Here is a 23,366-nt window from a genome sequence, read left to right on the forward strand (position 1 = left end):
AAATTCAAGACGAGGTTTGCAAGCGTGATGCTCTATTGACACATCGAAGGTGCGAGATGCTGTGGGGCACACGCAAAGTCCAGTAGCTGAAAGTGATTAACAGATTGGGTTTTGTGTTTCGTGATCCCAGGCATGTTACCGATATCATCGCTGCATCCCAAGGATAGGAGAGGTACTCTGGGAGGTATGGGGAGCTGGGACTTGTCCACGAAGTAACTGAAGGTATGAAAACTGAAATAATGTAGAGTTAGAAAGGAGAAAAGGCCCAAAAATGTAGCAGTCAGTAACAGGACATCAATTAGTCACCTCTTATCTTGGAGACATTAAATATTGACAAACTGTGTTATTTGAAATATCAAAACATTAAACTCCAGCTCAGTTAAAAGATTATCAACACCAGCAGAAACAAACTCCAACAGTCAGAATGAACATGATTCAATCCAGGATGTGATTAACAGCAGCAACAACAGCAGAATCCAAACCTTGCAGTCACTTATGAACTCGCTGGTGTTTCAGCAGGTGGGATGGCTGATTGAACCCCTTCCCACATTCAGAGCAGGTGAACGGTCTCTCCCCAGTGTGAACTCGCTGGTGTCTCAGCAGGTCGGATGACTGAGTGAAACTCTTCCCACATTCAGAGCAGGTGAACGGTCTCTCTCCAGTATGAACTCGCTGGTGTTTCAGCAGGCTGGATGACTGTGCGAATCCCTTTCCACATTCAGAGCAGGTGAACGGCCTCTCCCCAGTATGAACTCGCTGGTGTATCAGCAGGTGAGATGACCGATTGAATCCTTTCCCACACTCAGAGCAAATGAACGGCCTCTCCCCAGTATGAACTCGTTGGTGTATCAGCAGTTCGGATGACTGAGCGAATCCCTTGCCACACACGGAGCAGGTGAATGATCTCTCCCCAGTATGAATTCGCTGGTGAGTTACAAGGTGGTATGACTGAGTGAATCCCTTCTCACACACTGCAGGTGAATGGTCTCTCCCCAGTGTGAACTCGCTGGTGTGTCAGCAGGTTGGATGAACGAATGAAACCCTGCCCACATACGAAGCAGGTGAATGGCCTCTCCCCAGTGTGACTGCACTTGTGTCTCTCCAGGTTAGACGATAGGCTGAAGCCTTGTCCACACACAGAGCAAGTGTACTGTTTCTCCCTGCTGTGAACGTTGCTTTTAGCTTTCATGTTCAAAGGCCGATCATATTTCCGTCCCGATGTATCGAGTAACTCCATGAGATCTTGATATGAGATTTGGTTTGAGATTTCCGTCTGCAAATCCTCCCCTTTTGACACCCTGTAAAATTAATTTCAAACAGGAAAAAGGAAGCTTGAGAGAGAACCTACCAAAACATAAAGGCAGGTTGTGAAATTGAGCTTAATGAATTTGGTCATTTGTAGGGCTGGCACTGGAGAAATGTCACCATAAAAGCTGCCAGATTGTCGTACATCTCTATCAAATCTCCTTTTATCCTTTTTTGCTCTCCGGAGGAAACATTCTCCAATCTCTCCACAAAACTGAAGTTCCTCATCCCCTCCTTGCTTTGGAGGCAGTTCAGAGAACGTTCACTAGGTAGATTCCAGAGATGTGGGAGTTGTCTTATGAGGAAAGGTTGAGTACTCATTGGAATTAAGAAGAATGAGACGTGATCTTATCGAAACATATAAGATTGCGAGGGGGCTTGACAAGGTGGATGCAGAGAGGATGTTTCCACTGATGGGAGAGACTAGAACTAGAGGGCATGATCTTAGAATAAGGGGCTGCCCATTTAAAACAAAGATGAGGAGAAATTTATTCTCTCAGAGGGTTGTAAATCTGTACAATTTGCTGCCTCAGAGAGCTGTGGACGCTGGGACATTGAATAAATTTAAGACGGAAATAGACAGCTTCTTAAACGATAAGGAGATAAGGGTTATGGGGAGTGGGCATGAGACACGCTGTGTAACCAGGCGAAAACAGTCTGCACATCCCAGACATCACTTGTTTCCCACTTGGCATGAAATGAATATGTTACTTGCAAGAATACATTGGATTTGATTTCAAACTGAATCATGTTTCTATGATTGTTTTCCCAACTCATATTCAAGGCCTCTCTTTTTTTCTTTCTCTGTGTACAGTCCCAGGATACCAACCCTGGGACTGTACATGGGGATTCCAATCCTGGGAGTGTACATGGGGATTCTAACCCTGGGACTGTACATGGGGATTCTATCCCTGGGACTGTATATGGGGATTCTAACCCTGGGTCTGTACATGGGGATTCTAACCATGGGACAGTAAATGGGGATTCTAACCCTGTGACTGTATATGGAGATTCTCACTCTGGGACTGTACATGGAGATGCTAACCCTGGGACTGTACATGGGAATTCTACCCCTGCGACTGTATATGGAGATTCTCACCCTGGGACTGTACATGGAGATTCTAACCCTGGGACTGTACATGGGAATTTCAACTCTGGGACTGTACATGTGGATTCTAACCCTGGGACTGTACATGGGGATTCTAACTCTGGGACTGTACATGGGGATTCTAACCCTGGGACTGTACATGGGGATTCCAAACCTGGGACTGTACATGGGGATTCCAAACCTGGGACTGTAGACAGGGCATTCCAGCCCTAGGACTATAGAAGGGGACCCATCTCTGGGGCTCTTGCTACAAATGTGTGAGATGTAAACTGAGTAGCATCTTTCGGAGAGACGGTGAGAAATCCAACGTGTGGAGAGTGAGAGAAAAGTAACTGAGGCGGTTAATCTTTCCACGGGCACTAGGACCCAGTTGGGACTAAACACTGAAGCCCCACCCACACTTTGCTACTCACTGTTTCAAGATGGCGGAGCGCTGAACCGGCCTTCCTGCACAAAGTCTGGGCCTGTGACCTGGAGAAAGCCGCGAGCTGCAAACGTGGGGCTATCAGGTTATTTTCCGGGCTTGCGGTATACACCAATTGTTTAGGAACCCTCTCCAGCCACTCGCGGATCCATTACGCCTCTCCTCTCCGCTGAATCTTACCGAGTCGTCCGCAGCCGCTTGATACTGTCTCTATCCACCATTACACGCAGCGCGCATGCTCCAAACCAAGGCGAGTCCCGCGCTTGCACGCTGGGCTCCTGTAGGCTGGGTGCGGCACATTCTCCCCCGCGGTGAATGCTGGGGAAAAGCCCCACCATTGGAAGCACACGTTAGTAAATAGACCTGGATTTATCGTGATTGCTTTGAGCATGAACCATGTTCATTCTGGCAGCTAGAGTTTGTTTCTTCTGATCTTGATAACCCCTATACCTGGGCTGAAGATTACCATTCCTCATGTTGAGGCTCGATAATTCCCGAGCGGAGCATAAACGCCGGCATGGACTAAATAGTCCGAATGACCCGTTTATGTGCCGTATACCCGATGTAATTTTGCAGTCTCAGTGTAAGCACTGCGCAGCACATTCGTCTCTGAGACAGAAGGTCGGGGGTGCACTGCACTGTAAATTGAGGCCCCGGTTGCTCTTTCAAGTGCGCTAAACGATCCCATGATGCTACATTTATTTCGAAGAAGAGCGAGGGAGTTATCCCCGGTGCCCTGGCCAATATTTATCCCTCAATCAACATAACAAAAAAACAGGTTATCTGGTCATTATCACAATGCTGTTTATGGGAGCTCGCTGTGCGCAAATTGGCTGCCGCGTTTCCCACATTACAACAGTGACTACACTCCAAAAAGTACTTTATTGGCAGCAAAAAAAACATTGAGAGGTCCGGTGGTAGTGAAAGGCGCTATATAAATTGGTGTCTCAGTGTAAGTGGTCCCTGGATTTGGTGCTTCAGTGTAACTGGTTCCTGGATTTTGTGTCACAGTATTGGTAATCCTTGGATTTGGTGTCACCTTGTGAGTGGTCCCTGAATTTAGTTTCTCAGTGTAAGTGGTCCATGGATTTGATGTCACAGGGTAAGTGCTCCCTGGATTTGGTGTCATGGTGTAAGTGGTCCCTGAATCTAATTTATCAGTGTAAGTGGTCCATGGATTTGGTGTCATAGGTAAGTGGTCCATGGATTTGAGATCACAATGCAAGTGGTCCCTGGTTTTCCTGTCGGAATGTAAGTGATCCCTGAATTTGGTGTCACAATGCATGTGGTCCCTGCATTTGGTGTCACAGTATAAGTGGACCCTTGATTTAGTGTCATAATGTAAGTAGTCCCTAGATTTGGTGTCAACAACATTTCTTAACTGGGACTGAGGACAAACCCACAGCCCAACAATGTGTTCAGCACTGAATGTTCCCACACAAATCTATTCCCAATTAACACAGTCCACATTAATTCATCAGAAACAGCTGAGCACCCACAATTAACTGCAGTACTGCACCTAACTTAAATAAACACACAATTCAAGACATTTTAAAGAGAAAATAAACCCCATCATAGTGGTCAGGCCATCAAATCCAGTTTTCTTGTTGTTCAGTACAGGCAATGACACAAACATCTTGAAGAGAAATCTTATCAATTTACTACACTTCCCTGACTTTCACAAAAATTTGCATTAATACCAGATTGCACCCAGATGATTTATGCCAATTCACCCAAGAACAATGATTTAGGAAAAAATCCAAATTGATGGTGTAATTTTCCTGTTTTCACCTTACATCTTCACTCACTTCCTCGTTAACTTTGATACAGTGGTCACCATTTCATTCATGAGCCCCGGAGGAATTTTTACTGTCAAATACAATATTATCATAATATCTTTACAACATAGATCAAACATTCCCACTTGCTCCAAGTTATAATCCATTTTGTTTGTTTAATTTTATTTAACCATTTTTACTTAACTCTTCTTGGACATTTTATTCCACAAAATATGCCAGAGAGCAATTCAGTCTGCAAGATGAAGGAAGTTAGTTACTTTTAACACAACAGTCTCCCTCCAAAAACTTCTTTCTGAATATGTAGTTTGGGCAAGACCACATAGATTGGATCTTTTCAAAAACCAAACTTGATTATCCCCTTAAATTTCAGTTAACTTTCCCTCCTCATGTGCTTGAACAGCACATCAATTTTAATTTCACAAACAAATTATGTCCAGACTTTGTGATGTTACAAAGAAGAGCAAAGTAACAATTGCATTTGGATGCAAGTCATTTATCTCCACCTTCAAGCAATGTGTCTTGGAAAACAGGATTACATGGGATAGACAGCACAAAAACATACCATTCGGCCCAACAAGCCCATGCTGACGTTTATACTCCACTCGAGCCTCCTCCCGTCTGTCCTAATCTAATTCTATCAGCATAACTCTCTATTCCCTTCTCCCTCAAATGCTTGACTAGTCTCCCCTTAAATACTTCTATACTATTCACTTCAACCACTTCCTGTGGTAGCGAGTTCCACATTCTCACCAATCTTTGGGTAAAAAAGTTTCTTCTCAATTCCCTATTTGATTTCTTGGTGACTATTGTATATTGATGGCCTCTAGTTATGCTCTTCCCTACAAGTGGAAACACTCACTCTGTATCTACTCTATCAAAACCTTTCATAATTTTAAAGAACTCTATTAGGTCACCATTCAGCCTTTTTTTTTGAATAGAAAAGAGACCCAGCCTCTCCTTATAGAATAGATATACCCTCATTTCTGCTATCATCCTTGTAAATCTTCTCTGGACCCCCTCCAGTGCATCTATATTATTTTTTTTTAACATGGCAACTAGATTTGTATTCAGTAGTCTTAAGTACAGTCTAACAATGTTCGATACAGGATAAGCATAACTTCACTACTTTTCCATTCTATAAGAATTCAATTCTGTAACAGTTCTATAACAATTGATCCCGATAATTTAACCCAATAGCGTAATCTAATGTCCAATTTTGTCAAGACACTGTGACATTCGATGTCTGCAGATAACTGGAGATAAATTCTTAAAACTGCTGGATCTCTTGCTATGCCATCAACCTCTCAACAAACTGGAGCAGGCAGTACCTAATATAGTAGTCCCTGGCTACTACATAGTCCAGAGACACAAGTCTGCATTTCCTTCAACATGCATCAAAATTAGAAGCATGTAAAAACACTGTGGCCTTCCTGTGGCAAGCACAAACCACTGGTCTTTAGACATTTCTGATCCCAACATAATATTTCTAATCTAAATATTCTACAATGGAAATATACACGGCTAATTGGTTGCAAACACCAACTGTTGCTCAGTGAACTCTCTCTCTCTCTCTATCCCAATTATTTGATGTGATCAATTTACTTTTGCGTATTTATTTTTTTAATACATTTCCTGAGTGGAATCAAATTTAAATTGAAACCATGTTTGCAGGTGTGATGCTCTGTTGAGAAATCGAAGGTGAGACGGATGCTGTGGGGCACACGCTGAAAGTGATCAACAGACTGGGTTCTGTGTTTAGTGATTCTGGGCATGTTACCGATATCATCCCTGGATACCAAGACGAGGAAAGGCACTCTGGAAGGAATGGGGAATTGGGACTTGTCCATGAGAGTAACCAAAGGTATGAGAACAGAAAAAATATTGTGTTAGAAAGGAGAAAAGGCCCAAAATTGGAGCAGTCGGTAACAGGACATCAATTAGTCTCCTCTTATCTTGGTGACATCAAACACCGACACATTGTGTTATTTGAAATATCAAAATATTAAACTCCAGCCCAGTGATAGGGGCTGTTAACATCAGCAGATTAAAGCCCAACTATTAAAATGGGCACGATGTGATTAACAGCAGCAATAATAGAACACAGCCCCTGCAGTCACTTGTGAACTCGCCGAACCCGTAGGTTGTTGTTCGGGCCTGAGGCCCACCACACCGGGTGTTTACAAAGTGGATAATGTGGAGTGTTTTCCCTTGGGTCCTGGGGCTCGGGGCTCGGGGTCTGGGGCCACACTCGGTGCTTTTCTCCCAGAGTTTCTCTAACCCACTCCCTGGAGCTCGCTCACCTCCCGTGTTACCACCTGGTGCCGCTGCCCCACAGCGCACTCTCAGCTCACACTGCCTGGTGATTACTGCAGGTCTGGACCAACTCGCTGCGTAAAATGTTTTTCTTATGTTGCCTTTGGACACAATACTCCAGTTGAGGCCGAACCAGTATTTTATACAGGTTCATCATAATATCCACACTTTTGTACTCTAGCTTCTTCTTAAGCAGTCCCTCGGAGTCGAGGATGACTTGCTTCCACATTAATGAGTTCCCAGGTGACTAATGAGTCTAATACAGTCTCTGTCACAGGTGGGGCAGATGGTGGTTGACGGGATGTTATTTGAAGGGACAGGTGGGTGGGGTGCTTGGGTTGTCGTGTGCTCCTTCTACTGTTTGGGCTTGGCTTCCGCTAGCTCCAGGCGAAGAGACTCGAGGTGTTTGGCGCCTTCCCGGATGCTTCTCCTCCACTTTGAGTGGTCTTGGGCCAGGGATTCCCAGGTGTCTGTGGGATGTTGCACCTTTTCAAGGAGGCTTTGAGGGTGTCCTTGAAGTATTTCGTCTGCCCACTTGGGGCTCATTTGCCATGTCAGAGCTCCGAGTAGAGCACTTGTTTTTGGAGTCTCGTATCGAGCATGCAGATAATGTGACCCGTCCATCAGAGCTGATTGACCAGTCAATGCTTTGATGCTTGGGCTGTTGGCCTGAGCGAGAACACTGATGTTGGTGCGCCTATCCTGCCAATAGATTTGCAGGATCTTGCGGAGGCAGCGTTGGTGATACTTCTCCACTGCTTTGAGGTGCCTGCTGCACATTGTCCGTGTCTCTGAAGCATATAGGAGGACGGGTATCACTACTGTTCTGAAGACCATGACCTCTGTACCATGTTTGAGTTCCTTGTCTTCAAACACTCTCTTCCTCAGGCAACCGAAAGCTGAAGGCGGTGTTGGACTCATCATCGATGTCTGCCCTTGTTGACAGTAGGCTCCCGAGGTATGGGAAATGGTTCACATTGTCCAAGGCCTCATTGTGGATTTTGATAATCGGGGGGCAGTACTGTGTGATCGGGGGCAGGTTGGTAGAGGACTTTTGTCTTACGGATGTTTAGTGTAAAGCCTATGCTCCCCTACCCTTCTGTGAAGGTATTGACGATGGTTTGGTGTTCGGCCTCCGAGTGCGCGCAGACGCAAGCGTCGTCTGCGTCATGTAATTCAATGACAAGTATCCTCCTCAATCGCCTTCTCCCTGTGGTTGTAGAGCTCCTCCCAGAGTCGCAATGCAGATTCCGCCCACTAAGGGGCACAATGGACATGATCTTCACAGCGCGTCAAATACAAGAGAAATACAGGGAACAATACCAACCTCTGCACATGGCCTTCTTTGACCTCACAAAGGCCTTTGACACTGTCAACTGTGAGGGATTATGCCCTCCAAAGTGTATCACCATCTTCTGCCTGCTCCGTGATGACATGCAAGGTGTGATCCTGACCAACGGGTCCACCACAGACCCAATCCACATTCAGACCGGGGTCAAGAAAGGCTGTGACATCACACCAACGCTCTTCTCGTTCTTCCTTACTGCAGTGCTGCATCACACCCTCAGTAAGCTCCCCACTGAAGTGGAGCTAGTCTACAGAACAAACGGGAAACTGTTCAACCTCCATCACCTTCAGTCCAAATCCAAGGTCGTCCCATCCTCTGTCATTGTACCCTATACCTCGAGGACCAAGATCCTGTAAGTTTGTTTAACTGCTTTCTCAACCTGCGCTGCCACCTTCAATGATTTGTGCACATATACCCCCAGGTCTCTCTGTTCATGTACCCCTTTAAAATTGTACCCTTTAATTTATATTTCCTCCTAGTTCTTCCAACCAAAATGTATCACTTTGAACAACCTTTACCCACTACTCTGTTTCCTGTCACTTAGCCAATTTCGTACCTATGCTGCCACTGTCCATTATATTCCATGGGATTTAATTTTGCTGGTATTGGTAACAGGTAACAGGTCCAGGATAAATTTCATCTATCACGTGTCCGCCCATTTCACCAGCCTGTCTATGTCTTCCTGAAGTCTTTCACTATCCTCCTCACTGTTCACTATATTTCCAAATTTTGAGTCATCTGCAAATTTGGATATTGTACCCTGCACACCCAAGTCTAAGTCATTAATATATATCAAGAAAAGCAGTGGTACCTAGTACCGACCCCTGGGGAACACCACTGCATACCTTCTACAGTCTGAAAAACAACCTTTCCCCACTACTCTGTTTCCTGTCACTTAGCCAATTTCGTATCTATGCTGCCACTGTCCATTATATTCCATGGGCTTTAATTTTGCTGGTATTGGTAACAGGTCCAGGATCACAAAATATAAAACCCAGTTGGTTAATCACTTTCAGCTACTGGACTTAGCGTATGCCCCAACAGCATCTCTCCCTCTCTCTCCTTCGATGTGTGTGAATAGAGCATCACGCGAAGCTGGTTTACATTTATATCCATTCAGCAAATGTATTTAACAAAAGCCTGTAGGCCGATGAGACACTGTTAAGATGCCAGTATGCTGCTCTTTTGCTCTGCATTTTGCCTGTAATGGAAACTAACTGAACATTTCTCCCAGTGTTACCTTTGTTGCAATGAAAAGCGTGGCAAATGGAATATTGGCCTTTATTGCAAGGGGGATAAAAGTCGGGAAGTCTTGCTACAACTGTACAGGGCATTGGTGAGGCCAGACCTGGAGTACAGGTGGAACCTCCCTTATCCAGCACCTTCGGAACCTGGCCTGTGCCGGATGAGGGGTTGTGTCAGATGAGAGGAGGTCATTGGCCCAAGGGGTGGGAGGAGGTCGCCCAAGGTCGGTGGGGGAGGAGGTTGCCCGAGGTCGGGCTCTGAAGTGTCATCGGGTCCCGAGGTGTCGGTGGGTCAAGAGGGCCCTGAGGTGTGGGCGGGACCAGCGGGCCCAGAGGTGTTCTAGGTTGAGGGGCTTCTGCTACTGCTGATCACGTTCTTTCTAATAAGTGTGTTGATTTTCAGATTAGGTGAATGATTTCATTAAATCATCAAGGAAAGGCATCACTGTTGTGCCTAAAAAGAGAATGGAAACATGGGAGGGTGGGGGCTGGGTGGGTGGGTCAGAGTTCTGCGCATGCACCACCCAATGACTGGGAATGGTGCCGGACGAGGGGTGGTGCCGGATAAGGGAGTCCTGGATGAGAGGTTCAACCTGTACTGTGTCCAGTTTTGGTCTCCTTATTTAAGGAGGGATATACTTGCACTGGAAGCAGTTCAGAGAAGGTTCACGACGTTGATTCCTGAGATGAAAGAGTTGCCTTATGAACATAGGTTAAGTAGGTTGGGCCTATTACCCATTGGAGTTTAGAAGACTGAGAGTTGATCTTATTGAAACGTATAAAATTCTGAGGGTGCTTGACAGGGTAGATGCAGAGAGGATGTTTCCCCTCGTGGGGGAATCTAGAACTAGGGGGCATAGTTTCAGAATAAGGGGTTAGCCATTTAGAACTGAGATGTGGAGGAATTTTTTCTGAGCCTCGTGAATCTGGAATTCTCTGCCTCAGAGAGCTGTGGAGGCTGGGTCATTGAATGTATTTAAGGTGGAGATAGGCAGATTTTTGAATGATAAGGGTGTCGAGGATTATCAGAAGCGGGCAGGGAAGTGGAGTTGAGGCCAGGATCTTGTGGAATGGCGGAGCAGGCTCAAGGAGCCAAATGCCCTACTCCTGCTCCTATTTCTTATGTTATTTCTTTTAATCAGCCTCAGGCCCTTGCTCATGTTTGTTGTAATTGTACAGAAAGGGGACATGTAAAGAGATGGTGTTTGTATGGAGATGTGAAACAAGGAAACGGTATGTCTGTGTGGGATAGTGACACAGCCTTGTGGTCACAGTCAGAGTGATGCACAGATATCCTTGTGGTTATGGTTTGAGCAGGGTCAGTACACAAATGCTCAAGTTAAGAGATGCCAGGGGTCAGGAGCAATGGCAGTGAATAAAATCTAAATGTAAATTCCGATATATTTCATCTTAATTTATTCCTATGTTAATAACTTTTGCCGAATGTGGCCCACACCAAGTGCCAGGATATTGGATCAGACATACCACAAGAAATGAGTTTGACATCCCTGAGGTAGACAATGTCAACCGGATTCCCCCCATCCTAACAACTCCTTTACAAACTCAAGCTAGTTTGTAAGACGTGACCTTGTTTTGTGGAAGCCGTGTTCAGTATCTCTAATGGGCCCCTTCCCTTTCCCCATGATCGAAAACAGCATCTCCTAGAATCCCTTCAAGCATCTTCCTGGTGATCACGTTGATGCGCCTTTAGTTCCCTGACTCGGATTTGTCCCCAATCTGGAAAATGGGAAGTACGTGAGCTGCCTTCCAATCTCAGGGCACAATCCCTGACTCTATTGAGCTGTTGAAGATATGGGCAAGGGGTTCACAGAGCACCCGTCCCATCTCTTTAAACACCCTTGGGTGGATATCATCTGGTCCTTACACACGTCAAGATTAACCTACACAGAGAGTTTGCTGTCGGTGAAGAGAGACGAGAAGGACCAAAGTGCCATTTGGCCCTCTCAGTGTGGCCCTGAAGGACTGTGTCCAGGCTGAAGTTCTGTTCCCACTGTACAATCCCCCCCCCCCCACCCACCGACCCCCAGATTGTCCTTACTGAGCTCCAACCAGATGATGCGAAACACTCAGGTGGGAAAGACAAAAATCTACAGCAATGTGTTGAAAGTAACACGGATTTATTTACCTATATCCCAAATATTAATACTCCTGTAACTGGACTTTATCAGCAGAAACAAACCCCAACTGGCAGAATGAACATGATTCAATCCTGGATTTGATTAACAGCAGAATCCAACTCCTGCAGTCACTTGTGAACTCGCTGGTGTGTCAGCAGGCTGGATGACTGAGACTCCCTTCCCACACTCAGCAGGTGAACGGCCTCTCACCAGTGTGAACTTACTGGTGGACAGTGAGGTGGGATGACGAGTGAATCACTTCCCACACTCGGACCAGATGAATGGTCTCTTCCCAGTGTGAGTGCGCTGGTGTACAACAGTGAGGTCAGATAAAAGCCTGAACACAGTCCCACCTGAGAGCACCTGAATAGTCTCTAGTGAGTACGAATACGTTGATGGCACGTCAGTTCCCTGGAACTTTTATCACACTTCCCACAATCCGGGCATTTAAAAGACCTCTCATCAGTGTGAACTCACTGGTATGTCAGCAGGGTGGATGACTGAGTGAATCTCTTCCCACACCCTGAACAGGTGAACAGCCTCTCCCCAGTGTGAACTCGCCAGTGTCTCAGAAGGTTGAGTGACTGAGTGAATGCCCTTCCACACACAGTGCAGGTGAACAGCCTCTCCCCAGTGTGAACTCGCTGGTGTCTCAACAGGTCAGAGGATCGGTTGAAGCCCTTTCCACACACAGAGCACGTTTACCGTTTCTCCCGCTGTGAACGGTGTTTTTTGATTCCACGTTCAATGGCCGACGATATTCAGATCCCGATGGATTGAATAACTTCAGATCTCGCTGTGATGTTTGATTTGAGCTTCCAGTCCACAAATCGCTCCCTTTTACTACCCTGTAAAATGAATTTCAAACAGGAAAAATGGAGTGAGAGAAAGAACCCACAAAAACATAAAGACAGGTTGTGAAATTGAGCTGAAAGAATTTGGTCATTTGTGGGGCCTACACTAGAAAAAAAGTGACCATGAAAGCTGCCGGATTGTCATTAAAAACCCAACTGGTTCACTAATGTCCTTCAGGGAAGGGAACCCACCTCCCTTGACAGTTTGAGTAATTTCAGTACATCCATTTTCCTCTGTAGAAATCATGATCAAATTCTAATGTTCCATATCATGATCTAATTTTAACATTGTTGGTCCTACTGGGCTCAGAAGTACTGAACCCCCCTACCCAGCTGATAGAGATAGGGCATATTCCACCGCGCGGAGTACTCTGGGTATGGACATCCGCCATAATCATAGAATTGAACAGCATAGAAGGTGAACACTTGAGCGATCGGGATTGCATTCCAGAACACAACTCGCTGCGTAAAAAAAGTTACCTCATGTTGTCTCTAGTTCTTTTGCTAATCACCTTAAATCTGTGTCCCCTGAAGACCAATCATTCTACCATTGGAAACAGTTACTCCTTATTTAAACTGGAAAGAACTGGAAGAACTGCATTTGGAGCAGCGAGCCAGTGACACATTGTGTAACCAGGTGCCAACACTCCTGCACAGTCCAGACATCATTTGTCGGAACGGCCTACAAAGGCCAGCTGTTGCAGCTGCAGCAGGGAAAGAAGGCAAAAAAGTAGAAAGAAATCGAAAGGTGATGTTACAGCCAAGGGGGTAAGTGATTGGCTGGAGATTGGTGTGTAGTTTTTTTTTCTTTTCTTTATCAGTAAGTAACCTTTAGCATTATTGTTGCCAAATTAAGTTAATCTAGGGGATAAGTCATGGCAGGAGACCTCGGACATGTGTTATTCTCCTCCTGCACTATGTGGGAAGTCAGGGACGCTTCCAGTGTCGCTGACAACTACAGATGCGGGAAGTGTATCCGGCTGCAGATCATGACAGACCGCATTGCGGCACTGGAGCTGCGGGTGGATTCACTCTGGAGCATCCATGATGCTGAGATTGATGTGAATAGCATGTTTATTGAGTTGGTCTTACCGCAGGTAAAGGTTACACAGCCAGATAGGGGATGGGTGACCAACAGGAAGAGCAGTGGAAGGAAGGTAGTGCAGGGGTCTCCTGCGGTCATCCCCATGCAAAGCAGATACACCGCTTTGGGTATTGTTGAGGGGGATGACTCATCAGGGGAGGGTAGCAGCAGCCAAGTCCATGGCATCATGGGTGGTTCTGCAGCACAGGAGGGCAGGATAAAGAATGGGAGAGCTATAGTGATAGGGGATTCAATCGTAAGGGGAACAGATAGACGTTTCTGCGGCCGCAACCGAGACTCCAGGATGGTATGTGGCCTCCCTGGAGCAAGGGTCAAGGATGTCTCGGAGCGGGTGCAGGACATTTTGAAAGAGGAGGGTAAACAGCCAGTTGTCATAGTGCATATAGGTACCAGCGATACAAGTAAAAAAAACAGGATGAGGTCCTACAAGACGAATTTAGGGAGCTAGGAGCTAAATTAAAAAGTAGGACCTCAAAAGTAGTAATCTCAGGATTGCTTCTAGTGCCACGTGCTAGTGAGAGTAGGAATCACAGGATAGTGCAGATGAATATGTGGCTTGAGGAGTGGTGCAGAAGGGTGGGATTCAAATTCCTGGGACATTAGAACCAGTTCTGGGGGAGGTGGAACCAGTACAAACTGGACGATCGGCACCTGGGCAGGACCGGAACCAATGTCATGGGGGGAGTGTTTGCTAGTGCTGTTGGGGAGGGGTTAAACTAATATGGCAGGGGGATGGGAACCTATGCAGGGAGACAGAGAAAAGTAGAATGGGGGCAGAAGCAAAAGATAGAAAGAAGAAAAGTAAAAGTGGAGAGCAGAGAAATCCAAGGCAAAAAGCAAAAAGGGCCACATTATAGCAAAGAGTATTAAAAAGACAAGCCTGAAGGCTCTGTGCCTCAATGCGGGAGTATTCAGAATAAGGTGGACGAATTAACTGCGCAGATAGCAGTTAACGGATATGATGCAATTGGCATCACGGAGACATGGCTCCAGGGTGACCAAGGCTGGGAACTCAACATCCAGGGGTATTCAACATTTAGGAAGGATAGACAGAAAGGAAAAGGAGGTGGGTTGCGTTGTTGGTTAAAGAGGAAATTAATGCAATAGTAAGGAAGGACATTAGCTTGGATGATGTGGAATTTGTATGGGTGGAGCTACAGAATACCAAAGGGCAGAAAACGCTAGTGGGAGTTGTGTACAGACCACCAAACAGTAGTAATGAGGATGGGGACAGCATCAAACAAGAAATTAGGGATGCGTGCAATAAATGGGCGACTTTAATCTACATATTGACTGGGCTGACCAAACTGGTAGCAATGCGTGGAGGAGGATTTCCTGGAGTGTATCAGGGATGGATTTCTAGACCAATATGTCGAGGAACCAACTAGAGGGTTGGCCATCCTAGACTGACTGATATGTAATGAGAAAGGACTAATTAACAATCTTGTTGTGCGAGGCCCCTTGGGGAAGTGTGACCATAATATGGTAGAATTCTTTATTAAGATGGAGAGTGACACAGTTAATTCAGAGACTAGGGTCCTGAACTTCGATGGTATGAGACGTGAATTGGCTAGAATACACTGACGGGTGATACTTGATGGTGATGGTGGATAGGCAATAGCAGACATTTAAAGATCACATGGATGAACTTCAAAAATTGTACATCCCTATCTGGAGTAAAAATAAAACGGGGAAGGTGGCTCAACCGTGGCTAACAAGGGAAACTAAGGATAATGTTAAATTCAAGGAAGAGGCATCTAAATTGGCCAGAAAAAGCAGCAAACCTGAGGACTGGGAGAATTTTGTAATACAGCAGAGGAGGACAAAGGGTTTAATTAGGGGGGGGGGGGAAATAGAGTATGAGAGAAAGCTTGGGACATAAAAACTGACTGCAAAAGCTTCTATAGATATGTGAAGAGAAAAAGATTAGTAAAAACAAACAGATTCAGGTGAATTTATAATGGGGAACAAAGAAATGGCGGACCAGTTAAAGAAATACTTTGGTTCTGTCTTCACAAAGGAAGACACAAATAACCTTCCGGAAATACTAGAGGACTGAGGGTCTAGTGAAAAGGAGGAACTGAAGAATATTCTTATAAAGCGGGAAATTGATGGGATTGAAGGCCGCTAAATTCCCGAGGCCTGATACTTAAATAAGTGTCCCTAGAAATAGTGGATGCATTGGTAATCATTTTCCAACAGTCTATCGACTCTGGATCAGTTCCTATGGACTGAAGGGTAGCTAATGTAACACCAGTTTAAAAAAAGGAGAGAAAATGGGTAATTATAGACCAGTTAGCCTGACATCAGTAGTGGGGAAAATGTTGGAATCACTTATTAAAGATGAAATTGCAGCACATTTGGAAAGCAATGACAAGATCGGTCCAAGTCAGCATGGATTTATGAAAGGGAAAATCATGCTTGACAAATCTTCTGGAATTTTTTGAGGATGTAACTAATAGAGTGGACAAGGGAGAATGAGTGGATGTGGTGTAGTTGGACTTTCAAAAGGCTTTTGACAAGGTCCCACACAAGAGATTGGTGTGCAAAATCAAAGTGCATGGTATTGGGAATAATGTACTGACGTGGATAGAGAACTGGTTGGCAGACAGGAAGCAGAGAGTCAGGATAAACAGGTCCTTTTCAGAATGGCAGGCAGTGACAAGTGGAGTGCAGCAGGGCTCAGTGCTGGGACCCCAGCTATTTAACATACACATTAATGATTTATATGAAGGAATTGAAAATAGGTGCACGAGTAGGCCATTCGGCCCTTCGAGCCTGCACCACTATTCAATAAAATCATGGCTGATCATTCCCTCAGTACCCCTTTTCTGCTTTCTCTCCATACCCCTTGATCCCTTTAGCCGTAAGGGCCATATCTAACTCCCTCTTGAATATATCCAATGAACTGCCATCAACAACTCTCTGCAGTAGGAAATTCCATAGGTTAACAACTCTCTGAGTGAAGAAGTTTCTCCTCATCTCAGTCCTAAATGGCCTACCCCTTATCCTAAGACTGTGTCCGCTGGTTCTGGACTTCCCCATCATCGGGAACATTCTTCCCGCATCTAACCTGTCCAGTCCTGTCAGAATCTTATAAGTTTCTATGAGATCCCCCCTCATCCTTCTAAACGCCAGTGTATAAAGGCCTATTTGATCCAGTCTCTCCTCATGTCAGTCCCGCCATCCGGCAATCAGTCTGGTGAATCTTCGCTGCACTCCCTCAATAGCAAGAATGTACTTCCTCAGATTAGGAGACCAAAACTGGACACACTATTTCAGGTGAGGTCTCACCAAGGCCTTGTACAACTGCAGTAAGACCTCCCTGCTCCTATACTCAAATCCCCTCGCTATGAAGGCCAACATACCATTTGCCTTCTTCACCGCCTTCTGTACCTGCATGCCAACTTTCAATGACTGATGAACCATGACACCCAGGTCTCGTTGCACCTCCCCCTTTCCTAATCTGCTGCCATTCAGATAATATTCTGTCTTCGTGTTTTTGCCCCAAAGTGGATAACCTGACATTTATCCACATTATACTGCATCTGCTATGCATTTGCCCACTCACCTAACCTGTCCAAGTTACCCTGCAGCCTCCGAGCATCCCGCTCACAGCTCACACCGCCACAGTTTCAAAGCCTCATTTATTTTTTTCCTCTGAGCCCCTGAACCTCATCTGGCAGTGTAATGTTGGCGAGAGGTGATTGATTGCACTTGGAACCAACAGGGAGAGAGGCCAGAGGGCATGTTCTGCAACCAATCGTGGAACTTGAGGGGTGGAACCTGAGTCAGACAATCAGGTGAGTCAGTGTGAACCCATTAAACAATTTATGGTTTAAAAACTAACGCAAGATTTCTTTTGTCAACCAAACAGGTTAACATTTGTCACTATTTTGTTTCCCTGCTGCGATGTTAAAGCTCTTTCCACAGGCAGTGGAGTTTCAGACACTTCAGTGCCAAGTGGACCAGGTGTTGAAAAGATCATTCATTTCCCTTTTTCCATGTCGCTGTGAGTTAAAGGCAGAGATTGATTTCCCCTCATTATGCAGCTGTTTGAGGGCAAACAGTGACTGGGGCCTGAAACCCAACATCACGCAGTACCTTCAGGAGTGAAATGGAGCAAAATCAGAGCATGATTTGAATCTGGATTTCAAACAGAGGATGTGACGGGGAGAGTGCGCGTTGGAAGGGGGACTTGCAGCTTAGGGACAAGAGATGAAAGAATGTTTCAGAGAAACTAGAACTATGTGTTCAGAGTTTCTACCCTGTACTTAGTGATGACTTTTATAAATTATGAGGGCAGGTTGTAGAGACTCGGCTTGTATTCCCTTGCCTATAGAAGATTAAAGGGTGATCTAATTGAGGCGTAATACGATTAAAAGAGATGATGGAGTAGATTAAGAAACTATTTCCTACGGTGGGGGAGTCGAAAACAGGAGGTCATAACCTTAAAATTAGAGCTAGGCCATTTAGTGGTGATGACAGGAAGCAATTCTTTACACAAGCTGGAACATGTCCGAGAGTAACCGAAAGTATGAGAACTGAAATAATCTAGTTAGAAAGCAGGAAAGACCCAAAAATGGAACAGTCTAATCGGACATCAGATAGTTTCCTCTTATCTTGGAGACATCAAATGCTCGACAATGTGTTTGAAAGAAAGTTGATTTGCTTGACATATCAAAATATTAAACTCCAGCCCAGTTTTAGGGTTATTATGAGCAGAAACAAACTCCAACTGTCAGAATGAACATGGTTCAGTCCTGGATGTGATTAACAGCAGAATCCAACCCCTGCAGTCACACGTGAATTTGATGGTGTCTCAGCAGGTGGGATGAACAGGTCAATCTTCCCACACAGGGAGCAGGTGAACGGCCTCTCCCCAGTGTGAACTCCCTGGTGTCTCCGCAGGGTATATGACCGAGTCAATCTCTTCCCACACATGGAGCAGGGGAATAGTCTTTCTCCGGTGTATATGTTGATGTTTCAGCAGGTTGGACGAATCAGTGAATCCCTTCCCACATTCGGAGCAGATGAACGGCCTCTCCCCAGTGTGAACTCGCTGGTGTTTCAGCAGGTTGGACGAATCAGTGAATCCCTTCTCACAGTCAGAGCAGGTGAACAGCCTCTCCCCAGTGTGAACTCGCTGGTGTGTCAACAGGTGGGATGACAATGAGAATCCCTTCCCACACACCGAGCAGGTAAACGGTCTCTCCCCAGTGTGAACTCGCTGGTGTTTTAGCAGGTTGGATGACTGAGTGAATCCCTTCCCACACTCGGTGCAGGTGAATGGTCTCTCCCCAGACTGACTGCGTTGGTGTGTCAGTAGATCCCTTGTGCTTTTAAAGCTCTTCTCACAGTCAGAACATTTAAAAGGTCTATCATCAGTGTGAGCAAGTTGGTGTGAAGTGAGGTTGGATAACCGTGTGAATCCCTCCCCACACACAGTGCAGGTGAACGGCCTCTCCCCAGTGTGAACTCGCTGGTGTCTCAGCAGGTGGGATGGCAGTGTGAATCCCTTCCCACACTCTGAGCAGGTGAATAGCCTCTCCCCGGTGTGACTGCAGTGATGAGTTTCCAGATCAGACAGGGAATTGAATCTCTTCCCACAGTCCCCACATTCCCACGGTTTCTCCATCGTGTAAGTGTCCTTGTGTCTCTCCAGGTTGGATAATCAGTTGAAGCCTCATCCACACACAAAACACGTGTACGGTTTCTCCCCACTGTGAATGGTGCAATGTTTTTTCAGGCTGTGTAACTGGTTAAAGCTCTTTCCACAATCAGTGCACTGGAACACTCTCACTCGGGTGTGTGTGTGTGTGTGTCTCGGTGCTTTTCCAGTCACACTGATGTTTGAAATAATTTCCCACAGACAGAACAGACAAACATTTCTTCTTCCACATTCAAAGGCAGATGATATTCAGATGAATGGAGTAACTCGGTCAGATCTTGATGTGATGTCATGTTTGAGTTTCCCATCTGCAAATCCTCCCCTTCTAATGCCCTGTAAAAGGAGTTTAGAAAAACCATCACTGAATGCAGGATAGAAATTCAGAACAGACAATTCTAGTTTTCATAGAAATTTACATCACAGAAGGAGGCCATTCAACCCAGTGTGTGTGTGCTGTCTGACAAACAGCTGTACAGTCTAATCCCACTTTCCAGCTCTTGGTCCGTAGCCTTGTAGGTTATGGCATTTCAAGTGCATATCCAAGTATGTTTTAAATGCTATGAGGGTTTCTGCCTCTTCCACCCTTTCAGGCAGAGTGTTCCAGAACTCCTCCAATCTGTATGGAAAAAATTCTCCTGAAACTCCCTCTAAACCTTCTACCAATTACTTTAAATCTATGCCTCCTGGTTATTGATCCGTTTGCTAAGGTGAATAGGTCCTTCCTATCCACTCGATCTAGAACCCTCAATTTTATGCATCTCAGCCTCCTCTGCTCGAAAAAAAACAACCCCAGCCTAGCCAATCTTTCCTCATAGGTAAAAATTCACCAGTCCAGGCAACATCCTCATATCTCTTCTGTACCCTCTCGTTCCTGTAATGTGGTGACCAGAACTGCACGCAGTACTCTAGCTGTGGCCTAACTCATGTTTTATACAGTTCAAGCACAACCTCCCTGCTCTTGTATTCTATGCCTCGGCAAGTATTCCGTATGCCTTCTGCCTTCGTAACCACCTTATTCTATCTGTCCTGCTACCTTCAAGGATTTGTGGACCTGCACACCAAGGTCCCTCTGTTCCTCTACACTTCAATGTCCTACCATTTATTGTGTATTCCCTTGCCTTGTTAGAGCTCCCCATTACCTCACTGCATTACCTCACACTTCTTGAATTCCATTTGTCACTGTTCTGCCACCTGACCAGTTCATTGATATCTTCCTGCAGTCTGCAGCTTTCTTCTCATCAACTACACAGTCAATTTTCATATAATCTGCAAACCTCTTAATCATATCCCCTACATTCAAGTCTAAATCATTGATTATATACCACAAAAAGCAAGGGACCAAGTACTGAGCCCTGTGGAACCCCACTGGAAACAGCCTTCCAGTCACAAAAACACCCATCAACCATTACCCTTTGCTTCCTGCCTCAGCCAATTTTGGATCCAACTTGCCACTTTGCCTCAGATCCCATCGGCTTTTACTTTCGCGACCAGTCTGCCATTTGGGACCTTATCAAAAGCCTTGCTAAAATCTATATAGACTACATCAAACGCACCACCCTCATCAACCCTCCATGTTACCTCCTTAAAAACTTCAATCAAGTTAGTCAGACATGACCTTCCCTGAACAAATCCATGCTGACTGTCCCTGATTAACCCATGTCTTTCTGAATGAAAATTTATCCTGTCCCTCAAGACTTTTTCCAATAATTGAAAGTCCAAATTGGGGGATCTGAATTGTATTTTGTCATCCCATTGAGATTAGGGGCAAAGGGACAATAAATAATAATAAATTATTTTAAAAATCAGTGAGCAGACAGACCTGCAGTATGTTCACTATTCAAGCTGACCAAAATCAGGCCGTTTGGATTGGATTTGGAGACCAAAACTGTAACAAACCCTCAGTGGAGACTCACACCCCATTGAGTAAACTCCAGAAGATATTTTTTCTGGTGATTTCTATTAATTTCGATTTAATGAATGCCGTAACCGACAGGTTCAATTAATGTTTATTTTCCAAATGCAGCTTGTAAGAGCGAAAAACTTTAATTAGGGGTAAAGTAAATCATTGTAATTAAAATAAAGTAAGAACAACTGAGAGTAAGGTTTAAAATGCGTTCATGGGAGAATAGTTGAATTAGGCAGAATCACTATGGTCAGAGAAATTCTCTTGGGAGATAAGAACACCCACAAGATTTATGTAGACAGCTCAGAGAAATAATGAGAGGAGGCCATTATGTTCCAGCCACAGGAGATAACAGGGACAATGCCTCTTTTAAGCAGAGGGTAGCCATATGTCTGCCAAGGACATTAGTCTGAGAATTCGCCTGGGAAGACATTCCCAGAAATGTAACACATAACCTGTAGGGGGCTTTTCCCTAGCAACGGTCGTCAGAACTGAATGTACCAATGGAATCATTAGAAATGACTGTAACCAATAAAATTAATGTAACTGAAGTTTCATGTTCAGCCATGAACTCATTGAATGGCGGTGCAGGCTGGAAGGGCTGAATGGCCTGCTCCTGCACCTATTTTCTATGTTTCTATGTTTCTATGTAACTGTAGCACCCAATGAAATTGCAGTAACCTGTATTAACCAATGGAACACTTCCCCGCATAGTTCCATCATTTTGACTATCTAAACTGTATAAAAATGTAATTACACAGCTTGTCCTGTGAGATCGATGTTGAGAGTTGAGAGCACTCAGTAACAGTACTGATGAGGCCGGATCTCCCTTGATTAATCAGTTTTTAATAAACAACTCTTTTGCTCTATAAAAGACCTTTCATGTGAGTGTTATATTTTTAATACCCCACAACATTATGGCGCTGCAAACAGGGTTACAAGGGGCAGCCTACAGACAAACGTATACGAATCTATCACGAGTGAGTATCTTCAACTACCACTCATAATCTGACGTGAGCCATTACGAGACGTGCCTGTTTCCCCGGGGTACTTGAATCTGTGAAAGGTCTGCTATGGTGTAAAAGACTTTGGGGAATTGGGAAGTCACGATAGACACTATCAGAAGGCATCGATGTGGATATGGCCTCCAAGTTCAAGGGGAACCGGGTAGAGGAACCATCAGTATCTAGAATACAGATAAATCGATAAGGGTGTCAATGGGATTGCAGGCTCCAGGGGTAGGGTAACTGACTGGAGGGACAGTCAGTATCTAAAATACAGTTTAATCGATGAGAAGTCAGTGGGACTGTAGACACCGGGGTTAGGTGATAGAAGTGGGAAGACAGTCAGTATCTGAGAATACAGTGAAACCGATATAAGGGTAGACGTATCAAAAACTGAGTATGACGTGTAAAGATATGCTGGATACTGCTCCCTTATGGGGGGACTAGGATATTTTTCAGACGACCATAAAAAACCTGATAGTGACTATCTTAAGTGACGTATGGATCCAAAAATAGAGCCGGCCAAACAATTAATAAACTTTGTTGAATGAAAAGAGGCTTTTGTGAATGTCTGTCTTTGAATGAAATAGCTTGTGTGATTTTTGACTGCGGAATATTTGAGATGGGAATTAATGAATTTTTCATGTGTCTGAAAGCCTGTTTGGAAAAAATGGTGGAGCTGTCTGTTTGTTTTAGCTCCACCCACTTTTTCGGACAGTGAAAGTTTTTTTTTTAAACCCTTTGTAGTGTTGTCCTGTATGTGGGAAGTTTTAAGAAAGTGTGAACCTAGAATTGAATTACATTTTAAGTTAGAAGCACAGGTGCGGATTTATTTGGATGATAAGTTACGGAGCTAGGAAATTCACAAAAGATAGGTTTGTTGAGCAAAAGGTCTAAAATGCGTGGTCCCGTTGGTTTTAAAAGAAATTTCGACACACTCATTTACTTGTCAAAAGAAAACATATAATCATCGATTACATTGGGTTGAAAGACAATAAATTTAGTCTAGGAATGAGATAAAGAACGGAGAAGAGAAATTGTAATGCCTTTAAAAAAAAAAGCCTGCGTGGTTCTCTCGAGGCTGCAGGCTGGGGAACTACGCCCCCATTTTCCTTGTGCAAAACCTTGACATGAAAGCTTGTAGCTCAGT

General features: G+C 44.9%; 1 protein-coding gene across 1 annotated transcript in view; it reads right to left on the bottom strand.

Annotated features, from left to right (window-relative positions):
• Nucleotides 1-339: 339 nt before the first annotated feature.
• LOC139273497 (zinc finger protein 16-like) overlaps nucleotides 340-23,366 on the bottom strand; it is a 35,548-nt gene continuing 12,521 nt past the window's right edge. The window contains exons 5-6 of the mRNA XM_070890396.1: nucleotides 18,623-19,642; nucleotides 340-930 (exon numbers count right to left, since the gene is read on the bottom strand). Of these exons, the coding sequence (XP_070746497.1) occupies nucleotides 490-930; nucleotides 18,623-19,276 (1,095 nt within the window). The 5' untranslated portion in view covers nucleotides 19,277-19,642 and the 3' untranslated portion in view covers nucleotides 340-489. The remainder of the gene's footprint in view (nucleotides 931-18,622; nucleotides 19,643-23,366) is intronic.

This window comes from Pristiophorus japonicus, chromosome 9 (genome assembly GCF_044704955.1).
Source record: "Pristiophorus japonicus isolate sPriJap1 chromosome 9, sPriJap1.hap1, whole genome shotgun sequence".
NCBI classification, from domain to species: domain Eukaryota; kingdom Metazoa; phylum Chordata; class Chondrichthyes; family Pristiophoridae; genus Pristiophorus; species Pristiophorus japonicus.